The 27,938-nt window shown below is 38.9% G+C and overlaps 1 protein-coding gene across 1 annotated transcript in view; it reads left to right on the top strand.

Moving 5' to 3' along the window:
• LOC140232165 (polycystin family receptor for egg jelly-like) overlaps window positions 1–27,938 on the top strand; it is a 61,017-nt gene that overhangs the window by 28,415 nt on the left and 4,664 nt on the right. Inside the window, exons 6-28 of the mRNA XM_072312306.1 lie at window positions 386–681; window positions 1,039–1,176; window positions 2,154–2,183; window positions 3,681–3,815; window positions 4,582–4,672; window positions 5,132–5,265; window positions 7,475–7,720; window positions 9,854–10,340; window positions 10,833–11,026; window positions 11,354–11,578; window positions 12,744–12,914; window positions 13,637–13,797; window positions 14,543–14,639; window positions 18,542–18,778; window positions 19,124–19,351; window positions 19,868–20,143; window positions 21,029–21,179; window positions 21,924–22,165; window positions 22,682–22,886; window positions 23,831–23,997; window positions 25,563–25,907; window positions 26,577–26,775; window positions 27,478–27,740. Of these exons, the coding sequence (XP_072168407.1) occupies window positions 386–681; window positions 1,039–1,176; window positions 2,154–2,183; window positions 3,681–3,815; window positions 4,582–4,672; window positions 5,132–5,265; window positions 7,475–7,720; window positions 9,854–10,340; window positions 10,833–11,026; window positions 11,354–11,578; window positions 12,744–12,914; window positions 13,637–13,797; window positions 14,543–14,639; window positions 18,542–18,778; window positions 19,124–19,351; window positions 19,868–20,143; window positions 21,029–21,179; window positions 21,924–22,165; window positions 22,682–22,886; window positions 23,831–23,997; window positions 25,563–25,907; window positions 26,577–26,775; window positions 27,478–27,740 (4,718 nt within the window). The remainder of the gene's footprint in view (window positions 1–385; window positions 682–1,038; window positions 1,177–2,153; window positions 2,184–3,680; window positions 3,816–4,581; window positions 4,673–5,131; window positions 5,266–7,474; window positions 7,721–9,853; window positions 10,341–10,832; window positions 11,027–11,353; window positions 11,579–12,743; window positions 12,915–13,636; window positions 13,798–14,542; window positions 14,640–18,541; window positions 18,779–19,123; window positions 19,352–19,867; window positions 20,144–21,028; window positions 21,180–21,923; window positions 22,166–22,681; window positions 22,887–23,830; window positions 23,998–25,562; window positions 25,908–26,576; window positions 26,776–27,477; window positions 27,741–27,938) is intronic.

Genomic DNA, 27,938 nt, shown 5'->3' with positions numbered 1-27,938 from the left:
AATCAAATCAAATAAATTAACAAGGTTGCCCTTTCGTCTACTTTCAACTTAAATCACAAGAATTTCCCGTAACAGCAATCCAATGAAAATCAGAGAATTAAGAAAGTAAAAGAAAATTATACTGAAAACTTGAAGTTTGTTACTGCTTTTATCAAATGAATCTGTTTAAAATCTGTACTTCAATATATATTTTTATAGACTATTACCTTAACATATTCCCCGACCACCTGATATTCTTCTCTTCCTCAGCTGCTTTGTGCCACTTTCTCTTTTCCTTCTCATCCCCATTCTCCTCCCTCTTCCCCTCCTCCTCCTCTGCCACTTCCTTCCTCCTTCCATTTTCGTCATTCCTTCTCATCGTAATTTATATTTCTTCTCTCCCAAGGTGAAGCACTGACCACCGATTTCACAGCATCCTGTGAGCACTGGGAAGACGAAGGTGAAGAAAAGAATTACCCTGGGCGTAATGAATCCCTCCCCTACGTGCCATCCCTCCGATACCGTGTCGAGTATCGTAATCCAGGGGACTCAGTCTACACGCAACTAGTCTCGGGGGAGTCCCTTGTCATGCCAGGTCTGAAGATGAAGGCCGGCCTCGAGGCAAATAACTTCACCTTCGAAGTCAGGTTCACCATACTGGACAAGTATGACGGGAAAGCAACGATCAATACAACCGTGCAGGTATATACATGTATGCACATTGATACGAAGAAAACAAAACAATACAGTATAAAAACAAACAGATGCAACAAGTGAGTAGTTAAATAGTTTAATCGTTTATTGACTCAAAGCAAGTGAAGCCCATTATAGAAAGCGTTCGTTTTAGCGATAAAGAAACTAACAACGAACAAACTGAAAACTAACGCAGAAAAACAAATCGAAACAAAACTGAATAAGAACAATTTCATGCAACGAATCAGTAAGCAGCTGAATCATTTATTGACACTAGGTGAGAATAAGCAAGTCCATTGGAAAGCGTTCATTACAGCCATTGATTGCACTTGTCCTACTATGATCCGCTTTACGATTAAACACTAGGTAACAAAAGCGAACGTGAACAAGGAGAAGATTGATGACCTACTGAAGCCGGGAGGACTTGTGTCCCAACTCGTCCAATCTAAGGACGTGGAGGCTGGGATCCGTTTCATCAGTGTCGTCGTTGATATTTCATCCGAGGTCAGTACAGGCATGATAACTTTTTATTTTACTGTGTGTGTGTGTGTGTGTGTGTGTGTTCACACACACACACACACACACACACTAGCAATAGGTACTTGTGGGAGTACCCCGTACGTGTGTGTACGTTTGCAGGTCTGTTGAAGCACGAATTGACCCTTGCCATGAAAGAAATGCAAATAATAATAATAAGAAAAAAAAATCTTTTCCATTTTTTTCTTTCCCTTTTTTTTTTTTTTTTTTTTTTTGCTGGTAGAATATCACAATTGTACATGTACTTCAATGTCGGCAGACATACGAGTACAAGTTTTTTTCTTTGTGATTACCTGAGCTTATATTTATCCGCGTTTATAAGTCCAAGCCACTACCTATGTACTGGTGTTTTGTGTGTGAATACGAGTGAATTACTCTACGTGTCGGGGATTCACTAAGAGTTGAAAAGTGTTTTCTATGACGTTGAAGTTATCTGAAATAGAACATCCTGAGAAATATGGTCACAAGGGCATTCAGCTTCAGTATCAGAACTTTAGATAACAGCATGGATTTGCACTCATATCAAATACGGTCGGATCATCCCAAAGATTATATGTATATATATATATATATATATATATATATGATTTCAAAGCTACGCACCGATTTCTCCTTCCTTTCTCATATGTCAAATATATATGTATATGTATATATATATGTATATGTATATTTTTATATATATATACTACGCTAGCCAAAATGTCCAAAATAAGAAGAACAAAAATAAAGACACTATAGCAAACGAGTTTTAAGAAGGGTAAGTTGTTCCAGGCATGAAAAAAGTTTCGATGAAGTTCGGAGTAGGGAATAATACTCGTGATACCTGAATACTCGTGATGTTCGCTGTTAGAGTTGGTACCCGTTATACTTGCCCACCATTACAACAAATAAACTAAATAGAGGAATAAGTCTCATTAACACATGTTTCTTTGTCTCACCACCAGGTTAACATGACAGAGGCTGAACAGACTGAGGTAAGTCCATGTGTAATTCTAATTCTATGGTCTTGCGTCCATTAAAGCTCCGACAAGATTAGGAAAGGTGTGGAAGGTTTTAATAATAATAATAATAATAATAGTGGCTACTTGTATAGCACACAGGTCCACTTTTCAGTGCTCATGGCGCTTCAAAAATGAAAAAATATATATTTATATATATTCATATATTTTATGTCATTTCAGCATTCTTTCGACAAGTCATCAGCAAATCAGAGGCGGTTAAAGTGTGTCGTTCACTGTTTCTTAGTACGTTAGGGCCTATGACGAATCTATACGTATTGAATGCAGACATACATGGGAGTGTCCCTGGAATCAATCGGGAAGGATGCAAAATACCAGGAGTGGTTAAGTCATGCTTTAGGACAACCTGGATGACTTTGTAATGACTATTTAGAAACGCGTATAAAGAAATAATGCAAGGTAATACATTTGGCGCCGGTCTTTACTTTTCTTACTTTACAAGTGTAACGACTTGTATGGAGTACATGATTAGAAAAAAAAATCTCAGAAATCACAGGGATTATTCAAAAACAAACAAGTGGGAAATATAAAGGTACATCAGGAGCTATAGGAGTCTACTTTCGTTTTCCTTGCAGAAACTGTAGACAAAGAATCTACAGTCTTCGGTCTTGCTTTCTTCCTCGGGCTTTAAGAAATTTAGACATTCACCGGTTCATCATCAGAGGAAGCTGAGACAAAGCCTTGCATTCCGTCTTTGACTTCTCGTATTTTATTGGCATAATGCTGAATTCAAATTAGACATTAAATTCCTTTATGCCACCTGTTGTCTCTTCCGAGACTTCACCGCAGATGTCTGCAGGGGCTTCGCACTCTTGTTCCTTATCGGCACCACGTTTCTCCTTATGAGCGTATAGCCCGCATTTGCCTTTGAGAATCTGCCCTCACTGCTAAGGCAGAAGCGTTTACGGAAGAGGCGGAAGTGTTAGTGAAAGGCATGATATCCTGACGTTGTCCGCACGACAATGTAGACAAATTGTAGAACATATCAGAGAGTTAATTTCGTGTTTAGTCTTGATCAAAATGTAGACGCGGAAAGTTCCTCTCCTGACAGTACGAAAACGCCGGAAAGTGTTCCAGAACGATAAACTTAAAGGAATCTTTCATAAATGCGACGAGGTTACTGAATGAATGGCATATTTACTACATTTTCATTCCGAGTCTTTTTAGGCTCTAGCGGATGCCAGGTTTAAGTCTCTTTATAGTGCGAAGCTGCAACTTTATTACCTGTGTCAAATTGTATGTTACCGGCTAAGGACAGGTTGAGGAATAAAGATACATACAAGGAATGTTATTTCATGTATCAATTCTTAAGATACCAATGTGTTATCGCATAATTTTCAGTGAGATGAGATACATGGTCTTCCCTGTTTTTACCACTTGTGTGTTTTGTGTTGGTTATCCATTATTGAGCAAAAAAAAAATATCAATTTACATCCGCTACTTATTTGACAGCTGAAAAACACTATTGTACCCATCACGACAAATATGAGTGCCGAGGCAAAGTCAGCTGGCGACATCTTGATGTTCGCTGGCACGTACAAAAATATCTTCAAGGCTGGATCGCCGCCACCTGATGCGAGCTCCACGGTAAGCACTTGCATTAACGCATATTTTGGGAAACTTAGTGATGTTATGTTCAAGTTAAGTGTAATAAAGATAGTTGAGTAAGAGCATGGTAAAACTATATGAGAACCTTGGGAAGCAGGATGAAGAAAGTTATTGATGACCCGAAGAAAATGAGCTTGCAGCTCTGAAAGTATGCGGCAGTAGCATTCAAGTACGTAGAAGCAAGAAGATATTAAAAAATGTTTGCTTAATCAGTTTGATGACACTTTGCACACCAAGCCACCAAGATGACAGAGGTTATACATGTTTCAAAGCCCAGATATGTCGCTGTCCCACTTTTTGAAGGTGATACAGTATTGCTGGCTCGTCAGACTCCTTCCTCATTTTCATATGACATTCATGTGATATGGGATATAATTGAATAAATGTTTCCGCATTAGTCTGCAAGACGAGCTTAATTCTTTTATCTGCCCCAGTATTTGTAATGGTCAAGACAATCGCGGAAATACATAATACTTAACGATAAGGACACATTTTGGGCGTAACTCCCAAGATGACACAAATCACTGTTATGCGCATGTTTATGAAAGCGACACTATCTAACTTTAAGGTCCTTGATGAGGTCTATTCACTTCATCTCTCAACATCATATCGCGCCGTGTCTGTTTTCAAAATATTTAATGTATTTGAGATACAGTAGATACTGATTCCCCAAGCTTGATAAATTATAGTTAATCGATCATGCATACAACGATGTCATGTGTTTTGCCTGCGTCAATCCCGGCAGGCCAAAGTTGCGGGTTCAATAAACGAGATGACTGATACCTACCAGAACCTACCACGAGAGAGCTCAGAAGACAAGAAAAGGACAACCGACGGTAACTCGGCAGTTTTAGCCTTGGGTCAAAAGATCCCGTATGAAATCATAGCCGAAGAAATCATTTGAAAATTTATACTAACGATAAAAGCTGGATTTTTGAACACGCTTTTATCGCGATTTCGTAATTAGTACGACGTTATATTTTTACCTGCGAAGACAGTTGAATTCAATATGCTTATTTTTTATTAATTTCCTGCATAACAGTAACAAAACTGTGAAGATGGAAGCTACATATTATCACTCAAGTAATCATCAGACAGGATACAAACTGGGCAATAATATTATTGAGCAATAACAAACTCCAGTAACAAAACATGATGACGAACCTCATGATTCCATTCAAGATCTCCTTTCTGTTGATGTGGAGAAACGGGCAGTTGCAAAAAAACAAACAAACAAAAAAACCGAAAGTCAATTACGATAACAGATCTAAGACGAATATCCTTCTCTCCTTTAGCAATGGTCGCTGTTGTCGGCAACATCGTCGCAAAACTCGGGGATATCTCAGAGCCTTCGGCGACAGAGGAAGAGGAAGATGAAGAGGCAGTTACGGAGGCAACAACCTCCAACATGACCGACAAGGCGTACGAAGTAAGGGCAATGGCCACTCAATCGCTGATGTGTTGTCATATGGCTCGGTTAAGTTCTCCTTACCCCCTAGGAATAGATGAAGAATTGAGATAAGTTGAGTTGATTTCATTTCCACTTTTGTTCTCTCATTGTATTTAATTAAATAAACAACAAATGTCTGACTTGCAACATGCCATGGGCAAGGTCCGCAAGGTCCGCTCTTCAAGGGGGGGGGGGGGCGCTTGGGGGTACGGGGATGTCAAAGTCAATGGTAACTCCCCTCCCCCTCCTCCTCTCCCCTCCCTCCCCTCCCCCCCCCCCCCCATGACGGGAATATATATTTGATATTTGATATTTATTCATTTCTGCAATTCCACGACAAGCGTAATATACGAACAAATATATTTTCTTTTGTACAAACCATAGGATTTTTGAAAAAGAATTAATAAAGTTGATGAATGCAAAATACAATTGTTTGATACAAATTACACGGTACATCAATAAAAAAGAAAAATAATTTAAAGGTACAATCTAAGGGGAGCAATTGCAGAAAAAGGCTGTATCCTATAAGCTTACCATTGCATGGCTTGAGAGCGGAAAAAGCCCAGTTGACAAAATAATATAGATAATGACTGTTTATCCAGGGTGAGTATTGGGATGGGAGCGTGGGGACCGGGGGGGGGGGGGGGTGTGGAGGGGTGCGAGGTGAATTGCATGCGCAGAGTGGTGAGTGCTTGAAAGTGGTGAGGCCTTCAGTGCATTTTGGAGATTTAAAAATTATTCAATAATTATACGACGAAATTAGGTAATTCTTAAGCTTTTTCTTAAATGTTCTGACCGATTTGGACTCTTTGATGTGATCCGGTAGGGGATTCCATATCTGGCCCGTAGTGACTTATTGAGCGGTGATTTATGAGAATTCTGGGATTAGTAACATGAAAATTGTCAGAAATTCGGGTTGGATATTTTTACGTACATTTCTATTATACACAAATATGTTATTAAAAATGGGGGTAATAGATTAGAAACAAATTTGAACATAAAAGATGCCGTTTGTAGAGTGTTTGTATCACATACTTTTAAAGTGTTGAGTTGATGGAATAGAGGATCCGTGTTGGCAAGATAATGGGAACCCTTACAGATACGAAGGGCTTTCTTTTGTAAATGTAAAATGATATTAGTGTTTAATTTAGAGCTTTTCCCCCAGACTATATTGCAATAGGAAATATGTGGAAGTACGAGTGAATTATAAAGAAGAAAAAGTGTGTGAGGTGGAAGATAATCTTTAAGTTTATAAAGAATACCGATAACTCTAGATATTGAAGAAACAATTTTTTGAATGTACATTTTCCAAGTAAGATTTCTATCCAAATAAACGCCGAGAAATTTAGAGGAATCCTTTTGCTCAAGAGGTATAAAATCAATTTTATGGTTAAATTTGTAGAATCGGTATACTTTTTGTTGTAAAATGAATAAAATTTGTCTTATTAATATTTAATGACAATTTATTGCTATCAAACCACTGTTTTACTTTATTAAGTTCAGTGTTTAACGTGCTGACTAGTGTGGAAAGACATGTGTGGGAATAAAAGATATTGGTGTCATCTGCAAACAGAATAAAAGATATCAGGGAGGAAGAACGAACAACATCGTTAAAGGGGACGGCTAGTAACTGATCAGTGGGAATCAGTGGGAATGCTGGGGGATGATTGTTCCAATCCTTGTGGGATTCATTTAAGAGTACATAATATATCTATTGTTGTGTGAAAATCATTTGCTTCAGAATGGTCTCATATTCAAGTTATGTGCAGTTTAAGAACCCGTCACTGTACAGGCATGCTAACCTGGAAACATTAAACTGCACATTACTTGAATATGAGACCATTCTGAAGCAAATAATTTTTACACAACAATAGATATATAATGTACTCTAAAATGAATCCCACAAGGATTGGAACAATCATCCTCCAGCATTCCCACTGATTCCCACTGATCAGTTACTAACCATCCCCTTTAATATATATGAGGAATGATAATGGTCCAAGAATCGAACCTTTTGGGACGCCATATCTAACTGGTAAATTGCATGAAGATTCTGATTTAAAAACAACATATTGACTTCGGTTGGAGAGATAGCTTATAGTAAACTATTTTTTTTTTGTCCTATAGAATTATATTTCATTTTCATTCATGTGTTTTGTCCTTTTTTATCTGCTCGGGTTTACTGTAGCAAATGATGATAAGTAACATGCTTCAGGACGTGCTCAATTCCATGGTTGATCTGGTCCTTCGTAACATGGTGCCTGGCCAGGAGCCTGTGGTGTCCAAGACAGAAACCATCGAAGCAAGTCTCCTGGTCGAATCACAAGCAGATATGGGCAACAAGAACATCTCAGCGAACGGGTCTGAGATCAGAATGCCCAGCGCTGAAGAGTTATTCGGCGATGGCGTCACACAGGACAGCGTGCAATTAAAGGTATTAACGAGTTGATTTGCAGTGGAAAAAAGGCCACGTCCTGAAAAAGCCCCATACAGAGATCATGTTATTACAACGGGATCTGGTAAATCATTTTCTTCATGGAAAAGTGTCTGATTAGCAGGAAACTGCCGATTCTTTTTTCTCTCCTCAAACATCTTAGGAAAGGATCAACCATAAAATCAAACGGTAAATAAAGAACAAGAATGTCCTTGCTTGCTAAGAGAGTAAACACACAAAGAACAAACACAAGTCATCGTCAACAGAGATCCACTGACATCAAATTCCATGTTTCTAAAGCTTATTTGAATACGTCTGCAAATCGTATTAATATTTCTTGAATTTTGCGATAAAAAATATGTATCACGAAATTGTAGACATCTTATTTCAGACTTTTGTCACTCCACTAACCTCCGCCCTTTATGGTTTCATCAGCTATCAAGTCAGCTAAAATAAGCACCACGATGCTTTTAACTCATTATAAGAAAGGCAGGTGTCCGAGAAGGACATCAGAATCTTCAGATTATATGATATTCATTCAAGATTATATGATATTCATACAATTCTATGATATTCATACAATTCCACGGTGAGGAGATGTGGAATTGTATGCAACCTGTGGTGAGCTAGTACACATTATGGTTTATTGCCACTTGGTCTACTATCAGATGGTCTACTTCCCAGTTCGTCTAACACCACTACGGCTAAATTCACTTGGTCTACTATCCATTTCGTCTAATGCCCGTTTGGTCTACTTCTCACTTGGCCTAATGCCCAGTTTGGCTACTTATCGTTTCGTCTAATGACCAGATGGTCTCATTGCAGTTTTGTCTCCTTGAACTTTTTCCCATTTTGTCTAAGAAACTGTGGGTATTAGACAAAGTGGGCATAGCCCATCTGGAAGTAGACCAACTGGTAATGAGGCTCAGTGGCAATTGGATTAAATGATCATTAGACGAACTGGTTGTAGACGAAACAGGACTAGACCATGTGGGTTGAGACTAAATGGCTGTTAGACGAAGTGGGAGTAGACCAAGTGCATAGATCACTCACACGATCATGGTATGGTGTACTGCATTTGGCGTTTTATGCTTATTTTAGCTGACTATGATAAAAAGAAAAAGGGGCGGAAGTCAGTTGGTGCTGAGAAAGGGGAAATGTGTGATTTAAAAAGGATCGATATCTTAATAAATTCCAGAAGTAGTGATGTGAAAACATATCCACATCAGCAGAATATACACCTTGGAGTGGGATTGACAATCCCGGGGTTGGAGGCTAGGGGACTTTAATGCCAACTATCATCTCATCTATATTAGGCGGATGTACTGTCGAAGATTTTCCTTTTTTAATTTAATTTCTATTTTTTTTTCAACTGAGAGTGCCAATATACAAAACATAGCACGACAAAGTACAAACAATATAGAGATACATATTCTCAATACATCGAAATATAATATAAACACAATGATCAGAGGAAGAAATAAATGCACGTGTACATGCTATTTACTGCATAATGTTGAAAATGGAGGGAAGCTAAAAAGCAGAGCTTGAAATATGTTTTCCCCTTAAAACCAATGATAACTACGATAAGTACGAAAATATAACCATGTATAGGTAACAGAAGTATTAATATAAAGTGACTAAGATACATCGAACATTAACAACAGAAATAAAACCCTACAAAGCCCTTCACAAGGTCGCCTTCTGACAGCCAGGGTTGAGGTGGGAAGGAGTCATGAGCTGACTTCGAAACATATCATTTTGGACGAGAAAACGAAATTTGCAGATGAAAAGTAACAAATTCTCAAGAAAAAGAAAAAGAAAACCCCATTCTAAGGTTACCTTCACGGAACCTGGCTCCTGAGGCTGAGATGACAATCTGACAATCATTTGCCAAAACATTTAATAGTGTAAATTATTTCTGATGAACGCACTGACAGTCCCCTTCTTATTGTATACATGTAGTAACCTTTACATTCATCATAGTTCTATACAGTATATACGCAAATACAGCAAATATTTTATTATTCCGCACTATACTGTACCTCTTTTGGCGTGAAAAGTGATTACTTAGCCTTTTACAATCCATGGAAAACTGTGCATAAAAATGTTGCTGATTAATCTCGTTTTCAGGCCGTTACAATGTCCGGTAACCCGTTCAGCTATGCGAATAATGGCGGAGATATATCCTCACCCGTGGTTAGCTTGAGTTTCCAGAGCGAATCAGCGAATAAGATAGATGTGAGCAATACAACAAGTCCTATTCGAATCGTTATGAAGACGCAACCCGAGCAAGTTACAGAGGTGAACTTGACGGAGGCAAATCTGACGCAAAAGGATCCAATGTCGTATCATGGAGTGGATGTTGACGAAGATTACATCGACATTCGAGCAGTCGTATTGCCGGAAAGAGAAGGGCAACGGTTTTGGGTGTTCATCAGGTTGCTCAGACCGCCTCAGCTTGACAGGTACTACGCAGTGAAGAAACTCCCGCGCGAAGTCTCGCCGGATGAATCTTGGGAAAACGAGACATTGAGAGAGGAAAGCCGTTACACGTTCAGCATGACTAAAAGTGAACTCTGCGGGAAAGGAAAGTACGTCATTGGCATAATGCCTGCAGGTAAGACCCAAAACCACTCCCTTAACACCAAAGAGTATAGAAGCTCAATTGCACTGTGCTTATCACATTACTGTCACATATACATAGCATAATATTATACGGATGCACTGGGTTCGATATTGTGCTCATTGAGAAGAAAAGTGATATGTTGTTTGTGAATTGTAATTTATTTTGATACTTGGCTGTATCTGTCACGTAAACTATGCAGAGACCTTGAAACAGCATGCTGAGATAAACGCCACCCCTAGAAAATGACTGAAATGTGATTGAAACGTACGTTAAGATTTTATTTGTATGCGCTTATTTGCTTCGATCATTATAAAACAGAGATAACACATATAAGAAAGAGGATGAGTGAGTATATACGTTTTGGAGGTAGATGAAGAAGGATGAAAAGACGCGGAGGGAGAGAGCGTGTGTGACCAAATGGAAGAGACAGTTGTAGACTGTAAAGTGACGTCTTGTCCAAATTACGTGTCATGTACTTATCAGGGACGGATGCACACTTTGATGAGCTAAACTCAACGGTGAGTGGTTGCAATCGGTCCTCCTACAACGAAACGATACCACTCCCTAAGAATGAAAACAACACTGTGACTCCACTGGCCTATTGGTTGAGCATTTACTTCTCTTCATGTCGGTACTTCGACGAGGAAGCGGAAACATGGAGCGGCAAGGGATGCGAGGTACTTCATTTGCTGTGTGAACCTTTACTGTTCGTTTTAATTGTCAGTCATGTCAAAATCAGTGTATTGATAGTTATGGTAAACTACTTGTAGTAGTCGTAGTAGTAGCAGCAGTATAGTATTCACGGTTAATTCACAGTAGCAGAATAATGGCATCAGTAGAAGAGGTCTACTATCACGCAATCTACTTGCCAATGATACAGGTTTGATGAATAAATACCTTTATGCTACTATATCTTATATACGATTAATGTCATGAGGTTTCATAATCAAATATGTCCACCGTGTCACTCTTCTTAAATTCGCAATGCATTTTTTTCTCACTAGTCTGGAGTACAGACTACTCGCTTCCAGACCGAATGTCTGTGCAATCACCTCACGTCATTCGCATCCACCTTCTACGTACCGGTGAACACGATCGACTTCAACACAGTGTTCGACAAGTCCATAACAGACAACGCCCTCGTGTTCGGCACAGTCGTGGGCTTCGCCGGCGTGTATCTTCTCTTGCTCATCTACGCCCGGAGGAAGGACAAGCAAGACATCGTAAAGGTTAATGTATATCTCTCGTTTTTAAGACCACCGAACAATACACAATCAAACCGGTCGTAAGACAAGTCGCACGACTCGACACCGCACAACAGTATACGATTAGACTAAACAGTTGAACAATACTCTACGATGGGACGGGCGTCAGTAGGTCTACATACAGGAGCGTGACTGACTGAAAGTCTACGACCGTTTGTGAAAATTCGACATGTCATATATCTTCAAACTGGCATTGCGACCCAGTCGCAAGACTGAAAACACACTTCTGGCCACACTTGTGGTCACTAGGTCGTATGACCGGTGAATGTATATTGTGGCAAAGTTTTTTTTTTTTTTTTATTATTGTTCCATATTCCACGTTTAGTAACAAATGAACCTTAGACATACCAAGAAAATTAATGAGTTAATTGATGAATGCAACAACTAAGAGAATTAATACATGTGAAATATGAGGAATCCACATAGAAGTATTGTTTGTAGGGCGTAGATACCCACAAACTGATTTGCCCGTCATACTACAGCGAATGACCAACGCTTGCCGAACGAGTTTGAAAAGATACCAAAATCTCAAGCGTACGTGTCTCTGCGAATCACCATACACGATAGTTGATAAATACACAGGACGTCAAAATTTGTTACAAACTATTCTAGTACTAGCAACGGATGCTAAAGTATCTTCAAATTTTCGAATTCGTTGGGAATTCGCTCTAGTGTTAAGTTGCCTTTACATGAAATTTGCAGTTGTAAAGAATAACAAAATATGACGTTAGAAAATGAATGAATATAAGAAAAAACAAACAAACAAAAAATAAATGAATGTCCGCTACGTTAAACTACAAGAGAGCGGCGTGATCACCCGAACGAGGCGCGAGCTTATACAATGACGAAAAGCGAGAAGGCGAGATAAGCCGCCTTAACCTTGCTTTTAAATTGTCGGGTTGACAGGATCATAGTATCATATGATTTGCCTTTGTGTATGCTATTGTTTAAAGACGTAAAACTTCATAAATTTTCACGTCTAAAATTAGATAGTTGAGGAAACCTCCTTTATCTATTTTGCTTGATTTTACTTTATGATTAAAGCCAATTTGAACGTGGCGTCGAATGTCACTCTTAAAATAAATATTTTCTGAACATTTTTGCGCCCTAATGGTACTCTGTATTTCAGTGGGGAGTGACACCTATGAGTGACAACCACCCGGCCCATACCTACGCTTATCAGATCACCGTGGAGACGGGGGTGCGGCCTGGAGCGGGCACCAAGTCCAAAGTGGGCATCATCGTCACTGGGGAGGAGGCCGACAGCGGCTCCAGGGTTCTCGAGGACAGCAAAAGACCGGTGAGCGTATAGGGTCACGTCCGTCAACTACAGCTGTGCAAACACGGACCATTATACACGGAACGTCGTCGATCCGTTGCAATATAATACAAGCTGTCAATACATCTCATGAAAGTTGCTATATACGTAGACAATTATCCTTCGAAAAAAGACCCAACAATTTAAATTCATAGACATGATAGAGAGCGATCAGCTTGTTCGCAAACAATATTTTCAGGTGTTGAAAGGATTTAACAAACCCACTACACTCGTAACGGACAAAAAAACAAGCTTTAAAAAGGAAATGACTTCAGTGAATGTATGACAAGGCAATCGGGGAGGAACAAACAATTATAATTTCATTATTACATTAGCTTGTGTCGTCAAATGTATACAATGCTCACATCACCAACAGCTAGCGACGTATGGAAGCTTTTATGAGATCACACCACTCAGCATTGGAAAGCTCTTGTCAAGCGCCAGTAGCACAAAAACGTAGATACACTGGTAGGCCCTATACTGACTTGATTTATAATGCACATTACTGCTAAGAATGGGATTTACACAATTTGTTAGATTTACACATCCTTACTTGAACGGTCAAATCTCATCATTTTTTGTTCTCAGTGATCTGCCGCCTCTACTTTTGACTTACTCATCACGTATGTTAGGGAAGCGTGAAGAACTGCAGATATTTATGATAATTATAAGCAACGTCCAAATTTTCCTGTTACATTTCGCAGATCTTTCAAGTAGGCAGCATCAACAGCTTTCTGATGACCGTGCCACGCCCACTTGGACTTCTCACCTACGTCCGCATCTGGCACGACAACTCGGGAGGAGGCGGGCAGGCTGGCTGGTTTCTCTCTAGGATCTCTATCATGGATCTGCAGACTGGCAAGGAGTGAGCTCCAAAGTCCTAAGCAATCAAAGACTTGCCTTCACGAACCCACAGAGATTTTAACCCTCTTTGTGCCTCATTGATTATCTGTCCATAGGTTTGAGTTTGAGATTTGTGCACATTTGAACTTTTGGCACAGAATGAGTTAATAGCCCTATATGCAAAACAATGGAATTCGTGATCATAACGGGATTGTGGAAACTTTGTCAACCTTTTCGTGACTTATCAAAAGCTATGCATGCGAAAAGGAGAATAGGTGAATTATGGGAAGACAAACAGAGGGTTAGAGTTTGGCAGGATTACCAGGCATATCACTATGACATTGTGACTCAATGAGACCAGGTGATCATAAGTTATCATCACTGGCTTTTGAAATGCCAGTGATGATAACTTGAAAGGCCGATCAATACAATTGTCAAGACAAAAAGTGTAAAATCACAAAAAGGTGTGGAAGAAGAAGAAGAAGAGGAAGAAGAAGAAGAAGAAGAAGAAAAAGAAGAAATGGTGGTGGTAGTAGCAGCAGCAACAGCAGTAGCGGCTGGTATAGTAGTAGTAGTAATAGTAGTAGCAGTAGCAGTAGTGCTAGCAGTACCAAGTAGTTAGTAGAAGCAATAGCAGCACAAAGTACAAGAGGCAAAGAAAGAGAGAGAGAGAGAGAGAGAGAGAGAGAGGATTAAAAGGGAGGGAGGGAGAGAAAGAGACTTTAATCATTCTCCTTCCATACCTTAATGGTATCATCTCCAATCAGATTCTTCTTCCTCTGCGAGCAATGGTTGGCAGTAGAACAAGGAGACGGAGCGGTTGATCGCACACTCTTTGTGGCCAGCAAGAAGGATATGATCAAGGTAAGACTGCCACAGCTATAGTACCCCGAGTGTCTTGGAGTAATATAGGTTTTCCCGGCCAATTACGCACTTTTTTCATTCCAATTCCTAATTTGTGCATTCAATTTAGCACAATTTAGCCTAGATGGCATGTTCGGTATTTCAGTTTTATAAACTTTTCATTCAAATTCATTTTGGAGCATTCAAATTACATTTAACATCATTCGAATCAGCACTTTTTCAGTTCAAATTCGTAAGACAAGCACCAGTTCGCAAATCGTTCATTCAATTTAGCATGATATAGTCACGTGATCACGTATACGCTGCGCTCGTTCATTCGAATTCATTCTTGGGCATCCAATTTCGCATTTGCTGCAGTCAATTTAGCAGACACGTTATGCATTTGTTCTTTTTTCCCCCATTTTCATTCATCATAGGTAGTGTTTGCAACCATCTTAACATTTCATATTTTCGTATTCATTCTTTGTTCTGATATCACCTTTACAACAATACTTTCAAAAACTGTGTATGTGTTAAAAATTTCCTATAGCATTATTTCATTCACAGACATGACAGATACATTAATCTTTGTTTGTTTTGACATTAATTGGGAGAAGGAGGTTCCAATTTACGTCGTAATTATTTCATCCATCTGCATGTTTCATTATTTTCATTTGGTGGGTGCTGTATTGCGTTAGTCATCATTAGGAATAAAGTTCTTGGATCAGCTCTTCTAGCCATCAATTTGTCAAGGTTATCACCCTCAAATGCTTCTATGATTCTTTCCCTGTCTTCTTGAGAGATACGCGTGTATCTAACTCGTACTGCCATGACTGGACATAGGAAAGTGAAGTGAATCTATGGTACTGATGCATGTATAGTTCTGATAACATGTATAAAAGAAAGAGGCGTTACAGAACAAACTTGAATTATTTAGGGCCAAAGTTACCCTTGCCATATATACAACAGTGTGTGAATGAAACAAAAATTCACATTTAAACACGTATAAACCACCTTTTCAAAACAGAAATAACATTACGCCAATTTGAATGAACATGTTTGGAATTTGACTGCCCATACGCGAAATTGAATGACTGAAATACCATTTTCCGCCAGTGCTGCCATAAATACAACAGTGTGTGAATGAAACAAAAATTCACATTTAAACACGTATAAACCACCTTTTCAAAACAGAAATAACATTACGCCAATTTGAATGAACATGTTTGGAATTTGACTGCCCATACGCGAAATTGAATGACTGAAATACCATTTTCCGCCAGTGCTGCCATAAATACAACAGTGTGTGAATGAAACAAAAATTCACATTTAAACACGTATAAACCACCTTTTCAAAACAGAAATAACATTACGCCAATTTGAATGAACATGTTTGGAATTTGACTGCCCATACGCGAAATTGAATGACTGAAATACCATTTTCCGCCAGTGCTGGCGAATTTGAATGACTGAAGAGCACGTGCTAATTTGAATGCCCGTTTTACGAATTCGAAAGGCACATGTGCGAATTTCATTGATCTAAATGCTAAATTGAATGAACAAGTTGCAATTTTGAATGACAGAATGTGCAGTGACGAGGATTTTCGCTAAATTGAATGAACCTTTTATCAAATAGACTGACAAAAGTGCGAAATTGGCCTGGGAAAACCTATACTATGTGATCATCATAATCTAAGGCTCGTCTTGCGACTCCGATGATCTTGGTGCCCTTTAGAATAAAAACAGGGACACAACAGGCGGCGAGTTTATCATGGGTTTGTAGATATAGGTTTTCCCGGCCAATTTCGCACTTTTTTCAGTCCAATTCCTAATTTGTGCATTCAATTTAGCAGAATTTAGCCTAGAGGGCATGTTCGGTATTTCAATTTTGTAATCTTTTCATTCAAATTCATTTTGGAGCATTCAAATTACATTTAACATCATTCGAATCAGTACTTTTTCAGTTCAAATTCGTAAGACAAGCACCAATTCGCAAATCGTTCATTCAATTTAGCATGATATAGTCACGTGATCACGTATACTCTGCGCTCGTTCATTCGAATTCATTCTCGGGCATCCAATTTCGCATTTACTGCAGTCAATTTAGCAGACACGTTAAGCATTTATTCCTTTTTTTCCATTTCATTCATCATAGGTAGTGTTTGCAAGCATCTTAACATTTCATTTTTCGTATTCATTCTTTATTCTGATATCACCTTTGCAACAGTACTTTCAAAATATGTGTATGCGTTTAAACTGTTGGATAGCATTATTTCATTCACAGATACATTAATCTTGTTTTGTTTTGACATTAATTGGGAAAAGGAGGTTTCTTACATCTTGATTATTTCTTTCATCCGCATGTTTCATTATTTTCATCTGGTGGGTGCTATATTGCGTTAATCATCATTAAGAATAAAGTTCTTGGATCGGCTTTAGCCATCAATTTGTCAAGGTTGTTACCCTCAAATGCTTCTATGATTGTTTCCCTGTCTTCTTGAAAGATACGCCTGTATCTTACTCGTACTGCCATGACTGGACATAAGAAAGTGAAGTGATCTATGGTACTGGTGCATGTTAGTTCTGATAACATGTATAAAAGAAGAGGGGCGTTACAGAACAACAAACTTGAATCATTTAGGGTCAAAGATACCTTTGCTATATACTTAACAGTGTGGGATGAAACAAAAATCTACCTTTAAATACGTATAAACCACGGTTCTCACCTTTTCAAAATAGAATTAACATTACGCCAATTTGAATGAACATGTTTGGAATTTGACTGCCCATACGCGAAATTGAATGACTGAAATACCATTTTCCGCCAGTGCTGGCGAATTTGAATGACTGAAGAGCACGTGCCAATTTGAATGCCCGTTTTACGAATGTGAAAGGCACATGTGCGAATTTCATTGATCGAAATGCTAAATTGAATGAACAAGTTGCAATTTTGAATGACAGAATGTGCAGTGACGAGGATTTTCGCTAAATTGAATGAACCTTTTATCAAATAGACTGACAAAAGTGCGAAATTGGCCGGGAAAACCTATATTTAAGATCATATTCTTTTCAGTTACAGTATGTCTCTTACGGTCTTACCGTTGCTTCATAATTGTTGCCTTGCATTCAATTTGCGCATGACGGCAACATTATTTTATCGCAGAGTAATGAAAATAATTGCCCTTGGGCATGCAAATTTCCGTAGGCGTTTTTCGTCGTTCGTGAGTTTTCTTAGCACAATGATGTCGATTTGGGAAACATGCTTAGTTATCAAAAAAGAAAAAAAACACACACACACACACACACAAAAAAAAAACCTGAAACTGCTAAAATTGAGCTTTTACCTCCACATCTCGGAAATTGCTCCAGGTATCATCATGATGCTAGTACATACATGCTATATCAGGTACTACCTGAAAATGATTATCTTGAAAGTTTTGAGTCGTGTGGTCGAAGGTCAAGGTCAAAGGTCACGTTACAGTTGTAAAATTATTTGCTGTAAATAAACAATTTTCTCCATACCGTCAAAATGACTAAGTGTATCTACTTGATCGTTGTATGTTTATGATATACCAAGTTTACAATAATTCTACTGGGAAAGATTTAGGCCATGGGGTTAAAGTCAAGCGGAAATGCAAAACATTCACCTTTTCCGTATTTTGAAAATAACACAAATGTCGCCGAAAAAGACGTATGATTACCAAATAATTGTATTTGCCAATCCAATGAAATTGTCGTCTCACATTGGCAAGATGAATTGTAAGAATAAGGAAGAATTGTGCGATATAGCGGAGGCATGACCAGCTACCATTGGAACATTTCTCTTATTTTTTTTTCTCCCTCAAAAAGGAACACATAGCTGACGTTGGTGATAATAATACATAAATTCAATGACTATCATTACAATGTCGTTACCTCCATAGGTAGGCCAGTTGGTCTACACCAGCGGTCGCAAGAACTTGTCGGACCAGCACCTCTGGTTCTCGATCTTCAGCCGACCCACGCGTAGCCAATTCAATCGGTGCCAGCGGCTCTGTTGCTGCCTAACTTTACTCTACACGTCGATGATTGCCAACGCCCTGTTCTGGAGGAGTTCTGGCGACGAGCGAGGATCTCGGACCATCATTAGGATCGCTGGGATAAACGTTGACCCGAAACAGGTAAGGGCGGGCTTGACGGTGAAGGAGCTGAGAGATTTTGTTAAATAGTGCACAGTATATTCTGAGAAAGGATCATTTTAATGCTTGTCTTAACCTTAAAGGCTGACATGTTTTTTTTTGTCTTTGTTGACTAATTATGACAAATGTCTCTTCATTGACCTAATTTAAGCATAACCATTATGATAATACATAATTTGATCAAAATAAGTCTTAAAGGGATTCCTGCCACTGTGATTAATGTTTTCCCCGCTTTTCTAATACGAAGGGCTTGTGATACACCCGTCTGAATCAGAATTACTTTCTCTCCTCTCTCTGTCTTGGTATTCATACTTCATTCAAACTCAGATCTATATTGGAATCATAAGTTCCCTGGTTGTGATGCCTGTCAACATGATTATAGTCCAAATCTTCCGCAAGTCTAGACCGCTGGAGGCAGGGAAGCCAGACCCTCTGTACGACTGGTTCAGGCGAAAATTCAAGGGAATTAAGGCAAGATGCACGTCGAACGCTCATAAGAAACTAGACCAGTACAACTACGAGGAAAAACAACACGGTTCTCCTCTTCCGGAAAAGGTTGGTATATCTACAGAGCATTCCATATAAAGAAACAAACAAACAAAGACAACAAAACAAAACAGAAGAACAAACGAACAAACAAGGTTAAAAGATCGCTTTCCAAGGGAGATGGATTAGATTTCATTCAATTGATATCATCAAGTGACATGAAGACGAACTTCGTAAAATTATGCATGAGTGTGTTTGTTTTATTGATATTTCGTTTCAGACAATTTTGTCCACTTTTGCGATTATTGATTGGAGAAAGAGAAAGCACTGCCAATGTAATGTGAGGAGGAAGAACAATTCGTCTGAAATAACGAGATTACTAGCAACGGAAAACGATGAGTCAGACGTGATGTTTTCCTCGCATAATAAATTAACACCAAAAAAAAAAAAAAAGGAAAACGAAGATTATACCTCATAAGTAGGCAATCAGGGATGAAAAGCACACTTTCTGGTTCAGCGATTCTAGTCTATATTTAGTAGATTCTTGTGTTGTCTACTTTTTTGTGTCAACAAATTACTTGACAGGAACAAGAGAAGGGCGCATCATCGCAATCGTCACCGACATCAGAAGACGAGCAGTCCTCATCGCCGACGGGCGCCGAACTGGCGGCGAAGAAGAAGTATCCCATGCCGCATTGGATGGTGTACGTTGCCTACGTGATCGCTTTTCTGGCGAATTTTGTCTCCTGCTTCTTCATCGTGCTCTACAGTCTGCAGTGGGGCAAGGAGCAGTCTCAGGAGTGGCTGGTCTCCATGGTTACCTCCTTCTTTAGCTCCGCCCTTCTAATTCAGCCCATGAAGGCAAGTTTTTATACAACATGTACAATGCGAGAACAATAATTTGTCTTCCAGTGTATCATCAATCCTTTATCACTGTTTATTTCTTTGCTGTTGTTGTTGTTGTTGTTGTTGTTGTTGTTGTTGTTGTTCTTGTTCTTGTTGTTCTTGTTCTTGTTTGCAGAACTTGAAGTAGCAATATGCGATGTCTATGGGATGTCTATACAATCAGTTATGTATTCATTCGTGTAGTTTTTATTTCATCATTTTCTCATCCTAAATTGAGCTTTAAAAAAATTAATCAACGGGACTTCAAAGTCGATGTAATAGCAATTTGATAATAAAGGAAAAGTATAAGTTTCACATTGTCTTCCTGACTCGTTTTAAATGATACACTGAGACTGATATAAACCAGCATGTGCTTAATCTTCACCTTCCTGTCTAATTTCCTTTCTGCATTGTTTTTCTTCTATATCAAAAAAAGTCGATGAGTTCTGTTTTGAAAGGATGAAGTTGCGAGTATGATTATTTATCGTTCCGATGATACGTCAATTCGTATTCGTATTCGTTATGTCAATTCTGAGTTCCCTTTGTTCCTTGCGGTGTTTTGATATTGTAGTGTATATGATACAAATGAAGGAACACGATTTGTGTGCAATGAAATGGAAGTACATTTATTTTGTAAGCGGTGATATATTAAGTGCATATTATCAATACACTAATTTGTATAAGATATTGACCTTCAAATTCAACAGCTTTTCATTTTACCTCTGTTTTTATTCAACCTTCTATTGTTAATTCTTTTTATGAACTTTGCTCTATGTATTTGTGAATGGGAAACTTTAATCAAACGTTGTCCTTTCACACAAAAGTAATTAACGTTGTTTTCTGGACATCGGCTGTTCCTAGGTAATCGTCATTGTGTTCATAGTGTCAATCATTTTCAAGAAGCCGTCTAAAATGAACGACGTAGAGGTGGACGACCTCAAGGACAAATCGGCCAATGGACTGCAAACCGACGAGGAGTACCTGCACGAGGAGTCACTGACTGCCGGTAAAGGTGCGTCATCAACGAGGTGGACGTCGCATGCGTGGTTTACGATGGCCAGACAATGGCCATTTTAATGCTCAGGGTCATTTTTCACTGCTTCATACATACAGCTGTCGTATCTGTGAAGTTATTGCTATGCTGGGGTGGCTGTGTTGCAGCCACTGTGGATGTCAGAATGACGAATTATAAACAAGAAGGCACGGATGAAAATGGAGCTATGATAATTGATAACACAATAAAAATGTGAAGGTATCATATACGCAGAGAAAGAGAAATTGAATTGATTATTCTATATATCTGGAAAAAAAAAATGAAGGCGTTTTGTATTTCAACAGCTGTAGTGAAACATAACGTTGGATTATAACAACAAATTTGAATGTATTAAGACAATTTTCTGCATAAATTGCATGTTCGCTCTAAATGCAAGGGAATATTGTTAGAATGCGTAGTATGAGTAACATAATAACCATGGATATCACGATTTTGGTCGCGTAACAATGACTTTGATTGTGCTTTTTTTCTTTGTTTTACACACATATTGTTTCAGTTAGAGCTTGCACCTGCGTGAAGGAATACATCACTCTTTTGCTCAAGGGATGTGAACCCACGAACAAACGAAAACATTGGAAGCAAGTTTTGGTAGTGAATAAATAAAATAATTGCTCCTATATCATTATTTGTATTATCTGTTTTTCATTCAGTATCGTCAGTCAAATAAAACGCTTCCATTCACATTTTGACGTTTCTCTCTAGCCCCAGCCTACACAGCCCGGCCGGCGACTCCGCCGTCGAAACAGTTTTTACAGGAGGCCCGTAAGCAGCGACTTCGAGACATACAGATGCTGAGCATACTCCGCGACGTTCTCCTCTACGCCTTCTTTCTCGGAGTCGTCCTGACGTTGTGCTACACCAACCGAGACCCAGCCGCTTTCTTCATGTCAGAGTCCATCCGAAATATCTTCGTGTCCGAACACGTGGATTATCTCGTCGACGGGGTATAGTTCTTTGAATCATTAAATCAGATTAATGGATATATATCAATGTCTGTATTTCCTGCTTTCAGTATAGCTACCAGAAAGTAGTAGCTCTTTTTGTGCCAATAACAGCACGGATACATAATCCTATGAACATGGAATAATTGTAATGGGAACGGAAAGGGTTTAAAAAAGGCTGTGATGAATAAAATATGTAGGCCCTATACATGCCTGTGACAGAGCCAGTTGTTTTGGCCTTGCTTTGATGTTTTAATTCGATCATTACTTTACGTTTCAACAAATTAGTAGTGCTAAGGAAAAAAAATGTTGCCCAGTAGAAAATAATGAGCAATTCATTTATCGTAAATTGAAAGGGGCGTATTAAAAGAAATTTCATTGGTAGAGGAGATGTTCAGAATATGATATCAAATGCAAAGTTAGGGTCGTAATGCTAATGTTTCTGCTGTATACACATGACTTTGTATTTGAGACCCGCCCACTAAGAAACCAAACGTGGCTTCCATCCACCTACTGCAGGATGACCCAGCTTCTTTCAGTTCCCTGTCCCAGTCTACTCCCGAGGCATTCTGGGACTACGTGGAGCAGCGATTCATTCCCGGACTTTACGGTGACAGGTACTACAATGGTGAAAACATGTTGCCGCGGGATACCAATTACCTGAGGGACTGGCAGAGTTACCGAGTCGGTCCCGCAAGACTGCGTCAGCTGAGAGTTAAACCTCGTAAGTATGTGGTATAGGAGAGTGTCGAGAACCTATACAGGGTCTGATTTCTTTGGCCAGCACGACACTGTACAAAATTGCTACAGAGATTAGTTAAGTATTTATTGGCTTTCTTGTTCCCACAGGATTCCTTTTCTCCTTCTTCTTATTCTTCTGTTTCTATTTCTTCTTTTTCCTCTTCTTCATGTTAATTTATGATTGTCATCATTTTCTTCTTCTTTTTCTCAGTTGTACAACATTTATTATTTTTATCATTATTATTGTAATTGCATCGCGAGTTTTGAAGCAGTGGCCTTTAATGCAAGCTATGGACTGAGGAATGCAGCAATATTAGTAGAACACATCAGTGAAATTTAAAAAAAAAAAACCAAACTTACAATCTGTTCAAAAGTTAAAAAATTTTAAAGTGTTGCCGGCCATCGATGGAAGAGAGATACAATATGGCTGAAAAATCAAGATATGTTGAATTCATTGTGTTATCGCAAACCTCTTCCTCATGCTGAATTCTCTTCGTATTTCCTTGTTACTATTGTTCTACTGTGACTCACGACTTGTAGTCCTCTTATCACGCGATGGTGCTAACAAAACTCTAAAGGTTCATAACTTTTGAACGGATTGTAATATCTTTTTAAAAACTTTACTGATCTTCTTATATATCTGCATTCACTCAATCCCCCATACATATGGGTTTCATCTAGTTTGTTAGGCACAAACCCTTGTTGGTCGCAAAGGAGTCTGCGCCAAGATCACTACATGCACCACTGGCATCGGCACTGTCCGATAGGCAGATAGGCCTACAGAGGAGGGAATATGAAAGAGATGCTTTGCCACAGACTCATTTATGACCAACAAGGGTTTGTACCTGTAAACTAGGTTTCATCTCTCTTAGGTAGCAACCACGATTTGATTTTTCTTTTACAAACGACGCGCCCCTTTTTTTCCAGTACCGTGTGACATCGCTGATCAGATGGTTGGTCACATCGATGACTGTACCTTGGAGTATTCCTGGAGTAATCAGGATGAGGGTATGTTCGCCGAGAACTGGACCTATACCTGTGACCCCACCGGAAGTAGCGATCCCATCGTCAACAGCGTGTCTGGAATAGACGAGGTGTGGAGTTTATCTATGAGTGGAAATAACTTGATTGTAGGGTTGTTGCAGCATGTCACTTTCACTTCAAGTTTCCTGTATCATTGCATAAAGTTTGACAAATTTCAGATCAAACATGACATATTTTTTTATTTATTTCGTTTTATTTTATTTTATTTTATCTATTTGTTTATTTATTTTTTTTTTTTTTTGGGGGGGGGGGGGGCTGAGAATCTGTATACTATAAACCTAAAAAGTTTGAATTGTTTGGATATCAAAAGAAATAAACGATAGGGAGAAAGAAATTGAACAATACTTTGCAAACAGACATACACGTAGACAACATTATACAATTTGATACAAAACACATGCATCTTTAAAATATTAATGGCATTTCTAACTATGCATTCAGCCTACGCATCCTTCAAACTGGAAATCCGGGACAGTTGTGTAAAAATCATTGTTACAATTACAATGTAGTCATATTCCTGTTATCATTAGTCTTCATACCATCAGTAAGAAGAGAAAGACGCATCTTCAAATACTCATCACTAAAAGTGACCGGTTTAATTCAGTTCGGTTCAATTTATTTCTGCATTCTGTTTCAATGCAATACATAACAGAATTTAAAAAATACCGTAATTAGCATGAATTGTTCCTTTGCGTCAATGCACATTCTGGAGTACAATCGCATAAATGAAAACATATAAATTCGTGAAAACTCACGTTGACAGAGACTTGCTATAATCATTATTGCTGATGACAACTGCTGCAAAAAAAAATGTCAATAGGTCAGGGATTTGAGTTTTTTTTTCTATTAATAACGAATTTTATATATATACCAACGCGTATATCCTTTTAATATATTATCATTTGACTTTCGACCATTGTGTCCGGCGGATTGTAAGATCATCTTGGCTTGATACTGACAGAAACGTGGAACGTTAAGGCAAAAATTGCATGGGAATTGACTACACATGACCGTTTCCTTTCGTGGAGTAGTAATAGCGGTTACAGTTCGTTATTCCGAAGGTTCGTTATTCCGAAGATTCGTTATTGCGAAGGTTCGTTAATCCGAAAATGTGATAAGGTTTGTTATTCCGAAGGTTCATTAATCCGAAAATGAAATAAGTTCGTTATTCCGAAGGTTCGTTGATCCGAAAATGAAACAAACTCGCAATTCCGAAGGTTCGTTACGGACCCTATTTCATTGTCGGATCAACAAACCTTCGGAATAACGAACCCTATTTTATTTTCGAATTAACAAACCTTCGGAATCACGAACCCTATTTCATTTTCGGATAAACGATCCTTCGGAATAGCGAACCCTATTTCATTTTCGGATTAACGAACCTTCGGAATAACGAACCTTCCGAATAACGCCACAAATGTTCGGATTAACGAACCCTTTTTCATTTTCGGATTAACGAACCTCTGGGTATAGGGAATTTGTGTGTTTCGGATTAACGAACCTTCGGAATAACGAACAGCACCCGTAATAGCATTGTGAAGTTTACGTGCCATCATAATCTAATAAATTTACTGTATGCAATGGATATTTGGCATACTTTTTTTTCCTTTTGTAGACGAAGCCATGGCGCTACCAGTCGGCATCAGCCTTGAACGGGCTCCCTCATACTAGCAACTCCTACATCTATAGTGGAGGCGGCTATGTCGCCCAGTTTGGAACAACGCGTGACGAGGCGATCGCGACTGCGCAATATCTGCGCGAACGCGGTTGGTATGACAAGTACACGCGCGCCATTTTCTTGGAATTCACAGTGTACAACGCAAACGTCAATCTCTTCAGTGTGGTCACGTTGCTAGTGGAGACGCCAACGGAAGGGGGCGGAATTGTGTCCAATGAAATACATACCTTCAGACTCTATCAATACATCGGCGCACTCTGGATTATTTCTCTAGGATTACAAGTATGTCATTCTGTCTGTTCATCTGCAAAAAACGAAAGTTTAAAACAACTCTTTTCATCATTATTTTCATGCCTTAAAAAAACACACTTAATTGATAGCAACATCAATTCCCCTCTGAATCAAGAAATGTCATGCAAAATACCGTATGCAAACTTTAAAACTATGCAGTTACATATTATTATAACCATCCAAATAACTGAGTGCACAAGGTAGCATTGAGACATCCACACTCAAATAATCAAGACCAACGAGATCAAGTTAAACACAGGTACAGAGGTTTGATGCGCGCTCTACTCTATTCTTCACCCGACTCCTCCCCTTCTCTACCCCACCCCAATTCAAACGAGAACTCTGCGCAAATGTATGTGGATAGTCTACCACTTGTCCACAGACCAGCTTTAATCAGTTTTTATTAAAACTGTCAATATGTAAGTGAGCATTTGTTTCAAAACAGGTCACCGATTTAAATGTTTGTGCTGAAGTCGAAGTGATTGTTTTAATCCTTTGTTAATAGTGTTTTTTTTTTCCATTGGCGTAGATGTCGGTGTCATATATGAAGAAACGTGTTTTTTACTGGTATTTCCTTCGAAATTTCTTTTGGCTATTTGTTGAGATTGTGTTGGAAAGTGGTTGATTATCGCTGGCAATTTCACTTTTTCGAACTTGCAGGGAATTTTCTGCATCTACCTCGTGTACTTCTTGGCTCACTTCATCTACCGACTCAAGAAGGAGGGGAGGAAGGAGCTGAAAAACTTCTGGTCCATCCTGGAGTTGAGTATGCTCGTTGTCGGGATCGGGGCCGTGGCCATGTTCGCTATGAGACAGCTCTTTATCAAATTTACGTCAGCTGAAGTCAAGGAAAAGCCAGGTGAGCAAATAATGACGTCAATCGGGAACCCCCCCCCCCTCCATCTGTAGGTAAACATTACTTAACAATTGGCTTCCAAGACGTAGTTCTTCTCCATACATTGGTTCCCGTGAGAAATTGCTAAAACGTGCCGAACAGTTAAGTCAATCGAGTAGGGCAGTAAAAATCTTCGTTGAAATGATAAATATGGAGATGTTGTTTGCGACTCTACTTTAAGATGATGATGGTGGTAGAGTGATGGTGGTGTTGGTGGTGGTGGTGGTGATGATGATAGTTCGATATTGTGTCATTATGGTCACTAAAGATATTCTTTACAAAGATGAATAGAAAAAATATATGATTCATTCAAAATATGCACGCGTTGTTTTTTGTTAGGATATGAATTGAAGACTATTTTTTAAAAATATGTAAAATGATAATTCAGCATTGGAAGTGAATGTAAAATCGGTAGTTCTAAAACCAAATCTCCAAAAATATGTCAAAATCCACTTTTTTAATTTTAATTTTGTCTCTGCAGAGAGAACGTTTTCGTCTGCTGCCAGATTTCATAATACATGTACAGTATGTCGGGTTGAAATTCTATCAAAACAGTTGCCTTTAGGAAAATTAGAATCTATTTGACCTTTGACGTCTGAAAACAGTAAATGGGACTTGTCATAACAATGTTAATGTTTTTGGTTAACTGTTTTTTTTAACCGGTAGATTACTTCGTGAATTTCAGCCACATTGCGAAGTGGGATCAACTCTTCGGATTTTTGCTGGCTATTCTCGCCTTCTGCGGAGTTTTGCGTTTTATGCGCGTCTTGCGCATGAGCTCACGTGCGACCCAAATTGCGCAGGCGCTGCACCTAGCTTCACGTGACATGTTCTACTTCTTGCTGATGTGGTTCATCATCTTGTTGGCGTTCGGTCTCTGGGCCTATGCCGTCTTCAGTAGATCCGTCGATACTTTTCACACTTTTCAGGTACTATTTTTTCCCTCCAGGTCTTGTATGTCTACATGTAGCGGAGTCTGAGTGGGTTGTAATCATGCTCAATTTACCCAGGGTTACTTACCAAGACTTTGTGCTGATGTTCTGTAAAATAAGAAGCCGTGGTGTAATATAATTTTTATTTTTTTTTCATATTCGCTATATTGACTCTTCCATTGAAAAGTACAGGAA

Source organism: Diadema setosum, chromosome 8 (genome assembly GCF_964275005.1).
Source record: "Diadema setosum chromosome 8, eeDiaSeto1, whole genome shotgun sequence".
NCBI classification, from domain to species: domain Eukaryota; kingdom Metazoa; phylum Echinodermata; class Echinoidea; order Diadematoida; family Diadematidae; genus Diadema; species Diadema setosum.
This window is presented reverse-complemented; position numbering and strand designations above follow the sequence as displayed.